At 40.2% G+C, this 14,175-nt stretch overlaps 1 protein-coding gene across 4 annotated transcripts in view; it reads right to left on the bottom strand.

The window, feature by feature from the left end:
• Positions 1-14,175, bottom strand: part of MBD5 (methyl-CpG binding domain protein 5) — a 173,944-nt gene that overhangs the window by 4,759 nt on the left and 155,010 nt on the right. For all 4 annotated transcript variants that reach the window (XM_037027789.1, XM_037027792.1, XM_037027793.1 and 1 more), the window contains one exon: positions 6,984-7,057. In XM_037027789.1, the coding sequence (XP_036883684.1) occupies positions 6,984-7,057 (74 nt within the window). The remainder of the gene's footprint in view (positions 1-6,983; positions 7,058-14,175) is intronic.

Below are 14,175 nucleotides of genomic sequence, written 5' to 3'. Positions count from 1 at the left end.
TGGAGATTGCATTAACAATTGCGGAAGAATCTGTCTCACAGTCCCATGTAATTTGGTCATAACATGTTTAAATACCCATGTAAACTTGAGAGAAATGCCTTTAGATGAGGCCTTCTGGTTTACCACAGTCCTCACCAGGGTTTACCCTCATATACCAGGGCTGGGCACGTCACACATTCAGTTTCTGTGTACACCTTGGGGAACTTGGAGTCTTCCATCCCTGGGTAGTATTATGGCTAGGCACATCATGGACGCCTATATTTACTAACTAAAAATATGTGTCCGAAGGCAGCACGATGGCCCTATATTTTGGAAAACATATGGTATGCACTTGTCAGTTTAAGTGAAAGGAAAGATTAATGTATCGGTTTTAACTATATTATAAGGGTAATATATTCGGAGAACCCTCCCACTCACCTTCTGTTGCCCTGTAAGCTAGCCTCTAGCTCTCATATTCTTCCCATTTATTTTTAGAAATGTAAACAATGCAGAAAAGTGCATAAAATAAATTACTCCTAACAAACCCATTTCCAAGAACAAACCTGTTAATAAGTTACACATTTTCTTTAAGTTTTTAAAAATTATTTTATTGTTCAATTATAGTTGTCTGCATTTTTCCCCTCTTTAAGTCTTTTTTATTTGAAAAATTAAAGCTAAAGTTCCCATCTGTCATCAATTCCTGGTTCTATTTTCTTCCATCCCCCTCCCCAAAGGCAACTGTGTTGTATATCCTTCCAGAATGTTTTCACATTTTATATAATATATCCATGAACAATACCTAGTATTGTTGTATTGATTTTTGGAATCTAATGAACAAAATAAACTAGAAAACAAAATAGAAACAGACTTATTAATACAGAGAACTGACAGACAGCTGTCAGAGGGGAGGGGGTGGCAGGGTTGGGCAAAAAAGGTGAAGGGATTAACCACCCCCCCTGCCCCCCCAAAACCCACAGTAAACTCACAGACAGCAGCATGGTGATTAGTAGAAGGAAAGAGGGGGTGGGAGGAGGTAGGAGAGGGTATGGGTGGGGGATAAATGGCGATGGAAGGAGACCTGACTTGGGGTGGTGAACACACAATATAATATACAGATGATATATTATGGAACTGTATACCTGAAACCTATGTGATTTTATTAGTCAATGTCACCCCAATAAATTCAGTAAAAATATATACACATATACACACATAAAAGTTGTCCTGATATTCACACTATTCTGCAACTGATCTTTTCCCTCCCTTATCACTATGTTCGAGCACTGTCCAAGTTGATACAATCTGTTTATATAGTGTCTTTTATTACCTACCTATTCTAGGTTTTAAGAGGCCCTGGTTATCTTGGGGAGTCAGTCTGCCTTGTTTTCCCAGTGATGAGTTTGCTAATTAAGCATGATGCTGGGTGGCTGGGCAGGAACCTGGCCCCAAGACCCGGCTGAGCTGGGGAAGCTTGGCAGAGGCTGTTTAGAGACGGACCTGAAAATGTCATGTATGCCTGGTTGTTCAATGGTATTACCCCTTGTGTGATGTGTTAAATGGATTTATCCTACTCTTTTCTTTTGTATTGAAAAATATGAACATAAGCTTTAAAGCATATTTATTTGTTATGCATCTGATTATAAGATCTTATGGGTTTAAAATTGACTACATAAAACCCTAAATGTCTAAATAAAAGAAAAAATGTTTGCATAAAAAGCCATCAGAAAATCTTGTTTCTTTCATCTTTACCTTAATAAAAAAATAGCTACTATTTATTGAAAATTTTCTAAGTGCCAAGAATTGTGTTAAATCTTTATATACATTATCTTATTAAATCCATACAACAATCCTAAAACTTAGATATTATGACAACTGTTGGTATGAAATACTTCATGATTTTTAAAGGAGAACTGCTAAAACCAATTCTAATTTTGTAATGAGGAAGATGGATATTTAAATACAACAGTTTTCAAAAGTAATAAACAAAGAGTCATAAAAATTTTAAACTATTAAACATTACAATAACATTACCATTAAATTACATAAATAATTCAATATTAGTTATCAAATGAAAAGATAGAATTTTAAGAGTTAGTGATCTCATTCTTCAACAAGATATTTAAAATGTTTGTAAATATCTTTGATTAATTTAAACTAAATTAGTACAATATTATTTGTCTTTGACAAACTTAAGTAGTTAATAGAGGAAGAAATGACTATGCAAAAGAGAATAGACACAGAGGTGTGGGGCATGAAATGACTTGAATGTCAAATTTGCAGACCAATTTTTACACCCACTTGTCAGGTTCGGGAAAAATGAACTTAAAAAGGGGGAGAAATAACCTCCGTGAGCGCCAGAAATGAACGGTTGGTCAAAATCTAGTCCTACAGCCAGAGGGCCTTCCTGCGGTGCCTCGTCTACTACTGCCTACACCCTGCTGACATTTAATAAACATTTTTACTAGTGGACACTCTAAAACCTACTTAATTAAGCAACAGATGTACATATAATCACATTTCTAGTTACTAATGGAAATAATTGTCACGTCTCATCTTCATTACATATATTGTGACATATTATCCTCAGCTTCATAAAAAAAATAAAGCCAGGTACACGCCTGTGAATGGTACAAAGAGTGAGAGGGAAGCGAACTCATGCTGCTCTCCATGGTCAGCTTAAAATGTAGGCGACTCCGTGTAGAACAGAAGAAATCTGGGTAAGACCCAAGTGAAGAGCCTGAGACTTCGGCACTCGATTCGTAGAGAAAGTACACAGATTGAAGACAACTTTATATGCTAAGTTTCATTTCTTGGTTTTAAAGTAAAAGTGTGGTTTATTTTATTACTTTATCCTTTTTCAGCTTCGAAAAAATCAGGCTACCACATGATTTATATGTACAAATAAGACAGAAGATTTCAGCCTCACTTAAGTGAAAACCGTAACATGTCTAAAAGCTACGGACTTTTTTCTGAGAACAATTGCTTCTTTTAAGTACAAAATGACCCTGGAGTAGTGTCTTCAATAAATATGTTAATATTTCTTTTGTGATTAGGCTGTAATGAGCATATAAATTTAAAGATATTTTTATTGTACAATTTGCAGGATACTGAGGATTAAAATGAGTACATAAAGTTTTAAAAATTTAACATGGTGGTAGAATGTTTCAACTGGCAAAAAGATCAGATAATTTTGTTTCACCTTATCTTTATAACAAAAATAACTATTTAGTAATTATTTTTCATGTTCTAAGTATGGTGCTAAGGCTCTAATTATGTTATCTGTGTTAGAAAATCCTAAGAGGTAGATAAAAATATGTCTCTTTTAGAGATGAAGAATTTAGGCTCAGAGAGGTTAAGCAACATACCCGATGGCACAGAAAAATGAAGTGAAAGCAACAGGATTTCATCTTGGGTCAAAAATCAACCTCTTTGCAATCTTGTTCCAAATACCATCTTCCCCTTTGAGTCTCTTCCTATCTTCTTTCCCCCCTACTCTACAGTCAAACCTTTGTAATCTGAAAAACTCTTCCACTGTTATTTTTCAGGAACCCCTCACATTAATGGTAGAGACCCAGGGCCACTTTGCTTTTCTACTAACTACTCCAGTGGAAACTGCTTCCACCGAGGTTACCACTGGCCTCCCAACTGCCCGGTTCAGTGGAGATTGTTGAGTTCTCGCCTCACTGTGGAGCATTTTGTCATCCCGAAATGTTCAGTCTTTGGCTTCTAACACCCTACTCTCCTGGCACTGATTCTTCCCCTCCTTGCTGACCATCCTCCTCATCTTCTTCAGTGTCTCTAGTGAATGTTCAAATGCCCCAGTGTTCAGTCCCCAGTCCACCATTCAAATTGGTCGAAGTATCTCAGTGTGATTGCAGCCATTGTTACACTGTCAAATACCAATTCCTCCCAGTTTCAGACTTGTGTGTCCAAGCCATGCCACAGTGCCCCATGCCGCACTCAGAGGTTCTCCCTGTGCTCTCCAGCTTGGTCAGGGGTTCCACCACCCACCAAGTCACCCAACTGACACCCTGACTGCTTACTCTCCTTCCCATGCCCGTCAGTCATCCAGACGGTCTGTCAGCTTCACCTCCCAAATACTTCTCTACCACACTCCTCCTCCATCCTCAATGTTCTCTTCCTGGCTGGAGCCCTCATCCTCCCTTGTCTTCTTCTGCAGCCTCCTAAACAATGCCCCTGCCTTCAAAATTGTTCCCCTAAAATTTATCCTCCACACAGCCATATCTAAAGTGAAAATCCAACCACTTTCTCCTTCAGGCACTTCCAATAAGAAAAAGCGTTCTATGGGTCCTCACGGGGCCCTTACACTCTGGCTCCTGCTTGCACCTGTGGCTGCATCTCCTACAGTTTCCTGTTCGACCCTTTATGGTCCCCAATTCCAGCGGCTGATCCCATCCGAGGCTATCCCACACCATCCCATCTCGGTCCTTGTTTCTTTTGTCTGGCTAGTACCTAGGTAGTGTGTAAGGCTTGGCTCAGGCACCATCTTCCCCAGCAAGTCTTTCTTTACCTGAATTTAATGCCACTTCTCTATTATGCCAAATGGACAATACACATCACTGTCATTGCAGTTTCAACAGGTTACTTATTTGTTCCTGGGTCTGTTTTCTTCACTAGTGAGCTCCAGGTCCTGCAGCGCTGTTTTTTTGTTAGTCTCCTTAAATTGGGGAAGAAATGACTGGGTTCCACACATCATTTATCATCACTTATGTGCCCTTCTACTAATTATCTAAGCGATTTCAGTCTGAGTCTCCCCATCTATAAATGGACTCAGTAATTCTAGCCCATCCTGTGATGGCATAAACCACATGTGCAAAGTATAATCTATCCTTCTGGGCCTTTGCAAGACAAGTCAGTCTACTTAAACAAGAGCACTGTATAAATAAAGCTGTTTTTACTAATGAGAGCTTCATCATTTCTTCCTTACCTCTTCACTCTGCACTCTTGAGTTTATGGTTTCATCAGAGTTCCTTTAGGTACTGCCACTTAGAACCCATATAAATCCACTACAGATAGTAAACTGGTTTTGAAGAAAAAATTTAAAAAATCACTGTTTACTACTCAATACCTTTCAGAAATCACTGAATAGCAAATTTATGGGGAAAATACAGCTTTTTCAAGGCACTACCCCTAAGTATTTGGAGGAGTTATTTCATTTCTATGTTATCAACTCTGTTTTGGGTATTTTGCACATGATCCAGCTAACTTGCATGCTTCACTGGAGAAAACATTGGGGGGATTTTTTGAAAACCAATTAAACAAGTACTGTTGAATATTCTATAGTAAACAATCCATTGCAAACTTGTGATGTAAGTAATTTTCAATTTCCCTCTTTTCATCCAGATCTTATATTAATTTTATAGGCCTATCTTGATGCTAAGCTCTCTACAGGAAATGTCACTTAATCAGAATAGGGGGCACCTGCCTCACTGTGTCCTGGTCAGATATACAGTGAGTCTGGCCATTCACTCAGCCCTCGTCACAGGCAGTGCCAACTTGCTACCTCCCAAAAGAGTCCAACGTAGGAGTTGGCCCCTTGCAGTTGACATCTTTTAATGAGACATTCCAGTGAGATGACGAGATGACAGATGAGGTCTGTCCAGAAAAAGCCCAGCTATGGTTAATATAATGAGAATGGTTTATGGCAACACTGATGTAAACTGTCAGCCAAGGAGAGTGGACTGGAATGCACATGTGCAAACAATGACAACTTCACTGTACTAGTCAGTGGGGACAGTAGATGCCATTGAGCATGTGTACTGTGTGGCCTTCACATTCAAAATGACTGAGTGAGTACAGCAACAAATCTGCATCAAATTTTGTGTAGTTTGAACATTCCTCCTTGGAAACTATTCAGATGATTCAGAAAGCCACAGCTATGGGCAACTGGTGATTGGCAGATTCACCACGACAATGTACCCGCTCATGCATCATGTCTTCTGCAGAGTTTTTTTGGTGAAACATCAATTCACCCAGGTGACTCAGCCTCCCTACTGTCCAGATTTGGTGCTCTATGACTTCTGGCTTTTCCCCAAACTAAAATCACCTTTGAAAGGGAAGAGATTTCAGACCATCGATGAGATTCAGGAAAATAAAATGCAGTAGCTGATGGTGACTGGGAGAACTGTGAGGTGCCTACTTTGAAGGGGACTGAGACATCATTGTCCTATGTATAATGTTTCTTATATTGTGTATCTTCTTTAGTAAATGCCTCCATTTTTTCATATTACATGGCTGGATACCTTCTGAACAGACCTCATACACTCCTAATCAGTCTGATTTCATAATTTTTGGATGTTTGATAATATGAAAACTATAGTAACTGAACAGCTCTGTCAATTATACATATTTTAAAATAATTTTCCATATTCATATAGAAAAGCAACCTTTAAAGTTCTTTTCCTCAAAATGAGATAATAGTTCTGATACATAAAACTATATTGTATTACAGTGGAAACACATTCTTTACGTGTCCGCCCTACAGTTACTCAGAATGTATAGATCTGGAAAAACTTGAATAATACTGTCCCAAAGTTCAACTTCTAGTTATAATTCCTAAGAGAACTTATTGCATCTGATCCAAGGAAAAATATTATTTACCTTCACTTAGATTAATAAGTCAATTTGCCAAACTGTAAATTGTAGACTTTTGCTATCTTTTCAGACAATTTAATTGCTACATGTTGAAAATATTAATCACGTTCTCTTGCCCACTAAATCAGAGGGATGGAGACGCAGGGAGTTAGGAAAGAGCTGATGAAGAGGGGAAACCCCCACACAGTATAAATTGTTGAGAAAATATTTTCTGTAATCACTGATTTGGCTTGTCTACCATGGTCCTCTTTGGTTACCACTATTCAACTGTTTATCGGCACGCTACAAGATGGACAACATCATTGACATGTCATAGTCCTTTCGAAGGAAAACCAGTAAAATCATATTTCTGAAAAACAAGATGGGAAGGAAAAAAAAATAGCGCTTACTTTCTGTTTCTTTTCCGGGCTCGGCTGTAGGCTTCAAAACCTTCTGTTAGTGTCCTCAGCTTCTCGGGCTCCACCTGAGTGAAGGCATGAGACCACACCACATTACCCAGACCTGCCATTGTTAACACTGTTTCTCTTTCCTGCTGTGCACACAGGCTGTGGCTGGGGGAGGGAGGCTAACCCTGGCGCTGCCCTGCCAAAAGTCACAGGTCGGTTCTGTGGCTCCAGGCTGCAGACATCAAGGGAAAGGAAGACTCTGGTTTTTAAACTGTCAACATTCCAAAAATAGTGTTTGAAGAACAAACCTTGGAATTTAAGTAACTTGCGATTTGAAAAATCATATAAGTCAAAGAGATTCTGGTTTGCTTTCTTTGCGACCTGCTGTTCAGAAACTGTAAGTCTGTATTTCCTCAGGGAGGACAAGCGCAGTGGTCGGCGAGGGGCGGGCTTTGGAGTCAAGAGTCAAGTTTCAATCTGACCTCCTGGAATGAGTAAAACACTTAAGTTTTCTGAGCCTCCATTTTTTCCTCTTTAAAATGAGGACGATGGTACCTACCTTGTTGCTAGAATGGCTGTGGGCTTAAAATGTGACAAGTCACGCCGAACATTTAACCAAGCATAGAGCAGCTAGCATTACCTGGTGTGTGTTAGGGAAGCCACCCACAGTCCCTACTGGTGTGGGAAGAGGGTGTTGCTACACCTTATGGGCGGGCCCTCTCCCCTGTCCTGCTTTATCATGAGCGACCTGTGTGAAGCCTGCTGCCTCATCACCAAACGGCAGCTGGGGGACCGGTGGGCAGGGGGGTGCAGCCTTTGCCACTCACCCACAATGATCTCTAGCTTGGTTCTTGAAGCTACCTCCCCTAGGAAAAACAACTAATAAATAGGAACACTTGTATGTAACTTCTGAGTAAAAACACCTTTAGAAAAACACTGCTATTTTTATTGATCTCTAGAAAAAAGACAAACTGAGTAAAGACAGTGTTACTTGTATAAACACAGCTTCACAGCAAATCCCCTGGCTGTCCCTTAACCCAGCTTTTCTCCAAACCCTCCACTACTTTTATGCAAAAATTATACAAATTCAGAGGTTGACAGAAATGCTTCATGGGTAAGAAAGTGGACACTAATAAGCGAGGATATTATTATCACTTGTTGTCTTTAAATCTTCCTGACTCATGAATATTATTTATAAATGATTTTTTCTTTCACCACTTTCAAATTTAGTACACAGTAATGATTAACAAAGTGTTTTAGTCATCAAGTCTGAAAACAAGCATTTCTAATCATTCAATGGGAAAAATGGCCAAATAGTGAAAATATTTTCCTTGTAGTAATTTTTTGTATTTTGTTGTAAAGGATCCAAATATCTCACACACACAAATTCATTGGGGATAGCCAATCTGTAGTGAGCCAGAGCAGGAGATGACGCTGTTCCAATCCCACTTCGTAAGGTAAGAGCCATGAAGGAAATGTCTTATTGGGATGCATGGAAAAGCCTAAGTACGATGAATACATCCATGTGTTGTTTAGAGAAAGAAGAAGCTGCCTGGGATACATTTTCACCTTTCCTGTGAGACACGAGCCTCCAGCCTGTATTCACTCCCACAAAGAATATGAGAGCTATTTCACACATTACATTTATGGAACTTATAGCTAATTCCACTTGTATTTAAATGGCTTTCTTGACAGCAGGAAGAAAGCTTTGCTGTAACAGAAGCTTTCATTAGACACACACTGGCTCCGTGAGAGATCTCAGAAGGAAGGGGCGGATGCAGACCACAGGAGGAGGATTCACAGTGAGACAAGGTGGGGGCCTCAGTGGAGACTTTCCCTGTTGAACTCCAGCAAAAAACAGAACACTAAGTTGGCTCAAACTCTTTTTTAAAATCTTCAACTTTTAATTTTAATTAAATAAGGAATGTGGGGCAGTCAAAGCATTGCATGTGCATTTTTATGTAAACTGCGCTGTTTTATTACTGGTCTGAAAGCCAGTATTAGTTTTGTTATTTCTCAGGTGGGCCTCAGTCTTTAAGTGACAGGGCCAGCACTGAAACTCATGTCTGACTCCAAAGCACTCAATCTCTCTGCCACACCGACTCTAATACACATCGAAACAGTCATTTTATATGTATACCATACACATACATGTATATATGTATACACACAGACATAAAAAGTCAAATTATTTGAAATCAAATTGCATTTTTACAACTAACTGTAAATGTTAAAGTTCTCTGCAGGCTTTAATCCTGATAACAGGTTTAAGTCTCCTGCTGATGCCTTTTCAGCTACTTAGTGCAGAGGGAAAGCTGTCCCACAGAGGTCGAAGGACAGCGCATAAGCCACACCACGGATTTCATAATGGAGGTAAGACAGCTGACCTCAGGTTCTTCCTTTCGTTCTTCACTTCCCCGCCCCATTTCTACTGCACCTGCGGCCCTGTGGGCTGGCGGCAGCAGGCCCCGCACTGAACCCAGAGTCAAGGGAGGAGGACCTCCCTGCTTGTACGTCGTGTCCTTGGGAATCCCTCCCCTCTGGGCTTCCGTTCTCTCATCTGTACAGCAGGGATAATGGTGCACATTTTTATGGGTCACTGAGAGACTCTAAAGAGACAATGAACATGAAGGTGTTTACAAACACCAAGCCAGTGAAATTATTTTAGGTGCAACGTGGACAGGCCTTTAAACATTTTTAATAGTTGTGTTGTGCTCATATAAACTTAGAGGAAAAACACAACAACTACTTTACCTACGATTTCCATATATTATAACTTGGAAGACTGAAAAGGCTATTTTAAAATGGCTTGAATAGTGCCTAGTACAATTATGTGTTCAAAAAATATTGGTTGAATGAATTACTGAGTAAATGGGTTTAAAGAAAAATTTTAACTAAGTAATAGTACAGGTAACATACTTCTTTAGCTGAAGTCTGGTAAATAGCAAATTAAGCAAATATGAGGCATTTCTTAGGTTCATTATTGTCAAATATTTATTAAATAGTAATTTTTTTTTAATCCTGAAAGAATGGGAATTAATGATAAATAAATACTTTAGGGTAAAATGTTAACTCACTTGTGACAGAAAGGATGAACCAAATTTTCCAACAATAGAACTCGTGGAAATAGCACTAAATTGACTCCTAATTTTTCCCAACAAACTAACCAGGTCCACATTATTACTATTTTTGTCAGTGGCACTACCTGAGGGTTTTGTGCTTGTGTGCTTCCTTTCCTCTCCACTTTGGATAGCAGGACCTCTGAGTCTCAGAGAACTGCACTACAGGACTACAGTATGTGTATTGTCAATGTCACAACACATAAACAGATGAAATGCTTTGGATAAACTTGTATGAAACACAGGGTAAGAGCTCATGTAACAGAAGTGTGTCTACGCCTCTGACCTGAGACTGCATTTGCCACTTAGAATGTCTCCATGCAAACTGCATGGACAAGCTCCTGAACGCGGCACTGAGTTTCAGTGAATGGAGAGAGGCCTCCTTTCCCTCTGGCTCCGGGAAAAAAAAGTCACAATACTGGATTCCACAGTTCACTAGAGTAAAGCTTACAGTCTTACCTAAGCTTTTGACTCACTCAGTTTAGTCTTCTTCCTAATACTCACATGTCTGGTCTTATCTAGTTCTTCTCTTTTATGATCTCTCAAATTTTGATCAGGCACTGACTTTCTTAGCCTGGATCTTATCTCGCTTATCACTTTTCAAAAAACTTTTGCTTCCTTTTCAAGAAGATTCCACTGCTACAGAGCATTGGTTGCCCCTGCCATCCCACCAGCCAAAATGTAGCCCAAATACTACAGAGGAAGGATTCATTCCCAACTGAGGGTGGGAAAATTTAGAACGTAAAGGGAATACACAAAGGACAATTTCAAAAGAGAATTATAGCACCAAACAATGACAAACGGCTCACACTAATAATCAAGCACAGAAAGAATGTCCTTGAAAATGAAACGTTGAAACCTCCCAGGAGAACAACCTCCCAAAGTCGGTCCCTAGGCTCAGTTTCTTAAGTTACACCCGTCCCCTGAATATGGTGGCCTGTCTCTGGTTTGGACCCACACTGTCAAAATGTGTGAGCCTGGGATGCAGAGCTGACATACAGAAAGTGAGTGGTCCTCAGACTGATTTTCTTATGAGTTTTGTCTGCTTTGAACGGCTATCGAGAGAACTATTTTTATCTCTACCTGTCAAACATGATGGTGCGGGCAAAGCCAACGGTGAGTCTAGAGAAGGAGCACCCACCCACTGCCTTGCAGAGCCTGTAGTTATTCCACCAGGTGCTGTGGCACTGACCCCTAGGACTTTCCTGGGTGATTGGGAGATGTCTCTATTTGTCAAACAACAAATGTCCCATTGAAAAGAGACATTCTGGTGCCAATCGAGAAATAAATCCCTTCCTAAGTCAAGCCTGAGTCAGAATACGTATCAAATGTTAGAGCCATGAGGTGTGAAGGCCAATGGGGCAATGTCCAGGAAGAGTAAAAATTATCTTCTCAGAAGAAAATAAGAACTTTATTTTCTGTTATTAAAAAAAGAAAAAAGAGAATCATCCCTTTCGGGCTAGTTAATGTAAAATCAAAGATGAGAATTAAAACATTTGTTTTAGACAACGAGAGCATTTTTCCTATGCTTAAATCATTAGTGAAGTAAGTACGTAAAGATAACTGTCTCCCCCCCAGTTACCCAGCCTTGAAGTGTCCGCACAGCACGGCATATAGATGTAGTGCCAGCGGAAGCCGTTTCCTTTGTAAGAATTCTCTAACCCAGAGCCAAGACCTGGCAGTGCGTCTTTCCAGCCACGAATGGCCACGTAATCAAGCACTGCAATTAGGTCTTACCCTCAGCCCCCGAACCTCAAACTATAAAGGGTTCAGGGTTTAGAGAGAAACTTGCATTTATTTAGAAAAAGTATAAATATTTTCCAGAAGATAGTTCACTACAAACTGCTAACCAAAGGGAAAAAATTATTAGTAGGTGATACCACTTCCGAAATGGTGTGACGTCACACAGTATCCTCAGCTTGGCCACAGCTTCAGTGCCGGTCCAGGGTCACACGGGGGCGATCAGCCCAACTCTTCACAGATGGTTAAAAATCTCTACTAATTAATGTTGTTGCTCAGAGGAAAGGGTGTGAAGGGAGGTGGGAGAAGGGTGTGATGGAAGGTAGAGGAAGAAATCGTGAGTTTACATTTTTTAGAAACTCTGAGGAGACGGGATGTTCAAGCTCACTCAATAACTCAGAGCTTTGAAATGCTTCCAAGTTGAGCTCCTGCATGAAACGAACAGCTAATATTAATTTATAATCAGATATGCCAATTTCTATGATGCGCAGAGGTTTATAAAAAGTTATAAATGGTTTCATCCACTGGATATATTCGTTATAACCCTTTTCTACCGAACCTGGTTGGGAAACCCTTTACTGGTGGATAATGCATAGATAGGCCCTAAGGTCAAATGACCACCATTCCATAACACTGAGAGCCAAACTAACCAGGTTGTCTTACACAGAGAACTGGGGTGAAGAGCCTCATTTTTTACTGAGCCTTTTGGTGTGTTGGATAATCTATTTATGGTATTTTGTTTAATTCTTACAAACGTCATTTGGAGTAGGCATTAATATTCCCACTGGAGAGGTGCGAAGATCGCAGTTCTGGCAGATGAATCTGCCTACCCAGGCCGTTTTGGTAACTGGCGGAGCCGGGATGAAGCTCACGCCAGAGCGCCCAAAGCCCATGCCTCTTCCCGGCCACATCTTGCTTTCTCTCTAGTTTTCTGTAGACTGTGTTCAGGGAGTGTTTGATGTTTAGCAATCACACGTTTTAGGAAGTAATCTCAGAAACTACAGAATATTTCTCATGGCTTATTCATAATTTGGCTACATGTCATGCCCCACCAAAGGTTGAAGGTGCCTTTGTAAAATCACAAAATGAACCGGTCATTTACCGTCAGGACCAAGAGNCTCTTCCCAGCCACACCTTGCTTTCTCTCTAGTTTTCTGTAGACTGTGTTCAGGGAGTGTTTGATGTTTAGCAATCACACGTTTTAGGAAGTAATCTCAGAAACTACAGAATATTTCTCATGGCTTATTCATAATTTGGCTACATGTCATGCCCCACCAAAGGTTGAAGGTGCCTTTGTAAAATCACAAAATGAACCGGTCATTTACCGTCAGGACCAAGAGTCGGTGAAAGCATCAGCTCATGGACAACGGGGAGATGGAGATCTCAGCCCCCAGCAGGTACCCGTGCTCCAACCACAGCACCAGCCTCTCACTCCAGAGACCCCTCACGCAGCCTGAAACACGGCAGGTGGCTGGTCTGCTCTGACTCAGTAACCTGCAGTCCTGCCAATTAATTATTTATTTTCCCCTGCTCGGCCTGCTTCCAAAAAGAGTTTGGAGGGCTTGCTGAGAACAAAGACTGCCACAGAAAATAAATGATAGGTCTGTGGGATGTGGGGTGGTAGGGAGATAAGATAATACATCTATTCTAAGACTGGAGTTAACAAAGATTTTATCTGGTGGGATCTGACAGGATGTTCAATTAATTTGCTTTGGTAGACAGAGAAACCGTATGAAAAACTGAGAGGTGAAGAAGTTTCTAAAGGCTAATGTGTAAGAAAACTGTCTAGCAAATCGTTTCCTCTGAGATGCTACAAAGATAAACACTAGGGAAAAATGGTTCCTTCCGCATTGGTAAGGTGGAATTAATGAGAACTTACTATTATAAACAAATTGTTTACAGAGTCTACCTCTATCTTTCTCTTTTGACTTCATTAAAATGTCAGGCATTGCCACAGTATATGGAAGAAGCCCTAACGTGTTGCTTACTCTTTTAAAAGCAGAAATCTGGTTCTCGATGTGCAAGACTGGACCTAACACTGTTGAGGATAAAGCTGGCTTGAAGTCAGGACTGTGTTTGAAATTTTGCCTTTTCTGGTGCTGTAAACTGGGAACACTGTTTGGCTAGCTGGGCATCTTTAAATAAAGTATGAGGAAGCCCTTTCTTTGTTTTGTGACCCAAAGGAGAAAAAAAGATTCCTTGTGAAGTAGCACTTTGTTTTTCCTGCGATAAAGTGAGGTAGGCCCTGAAGTTTTCAAAAACATTAAGTGCCCTAGAGCATTTAAGGTTATTATACCTTGCTTTTTAATTATACATATTTCATGTGATGTTAATAT

This window comes from Sturnira hondurensis, unplaced genomic scaffold (assembly GCF_014824575.4).
Source record: "Sturnira hondurensis isolate 20B ecotype Veracruz unplaced genomic scaffold, ASM1482457v3 Scaffold0019428, whole genome shotgun sequence".
Classification (NCBI taxonomy): domain Eukaryota; kingdom Metazoa; phylum Chordata; class Mammalia; order Chiroptera; family Phyllostomidae; genus Sturnira; species Sturnira hondurensis.
This window is presented reverse-complemented; position numbering and strand designations above follow the sequence as displayed.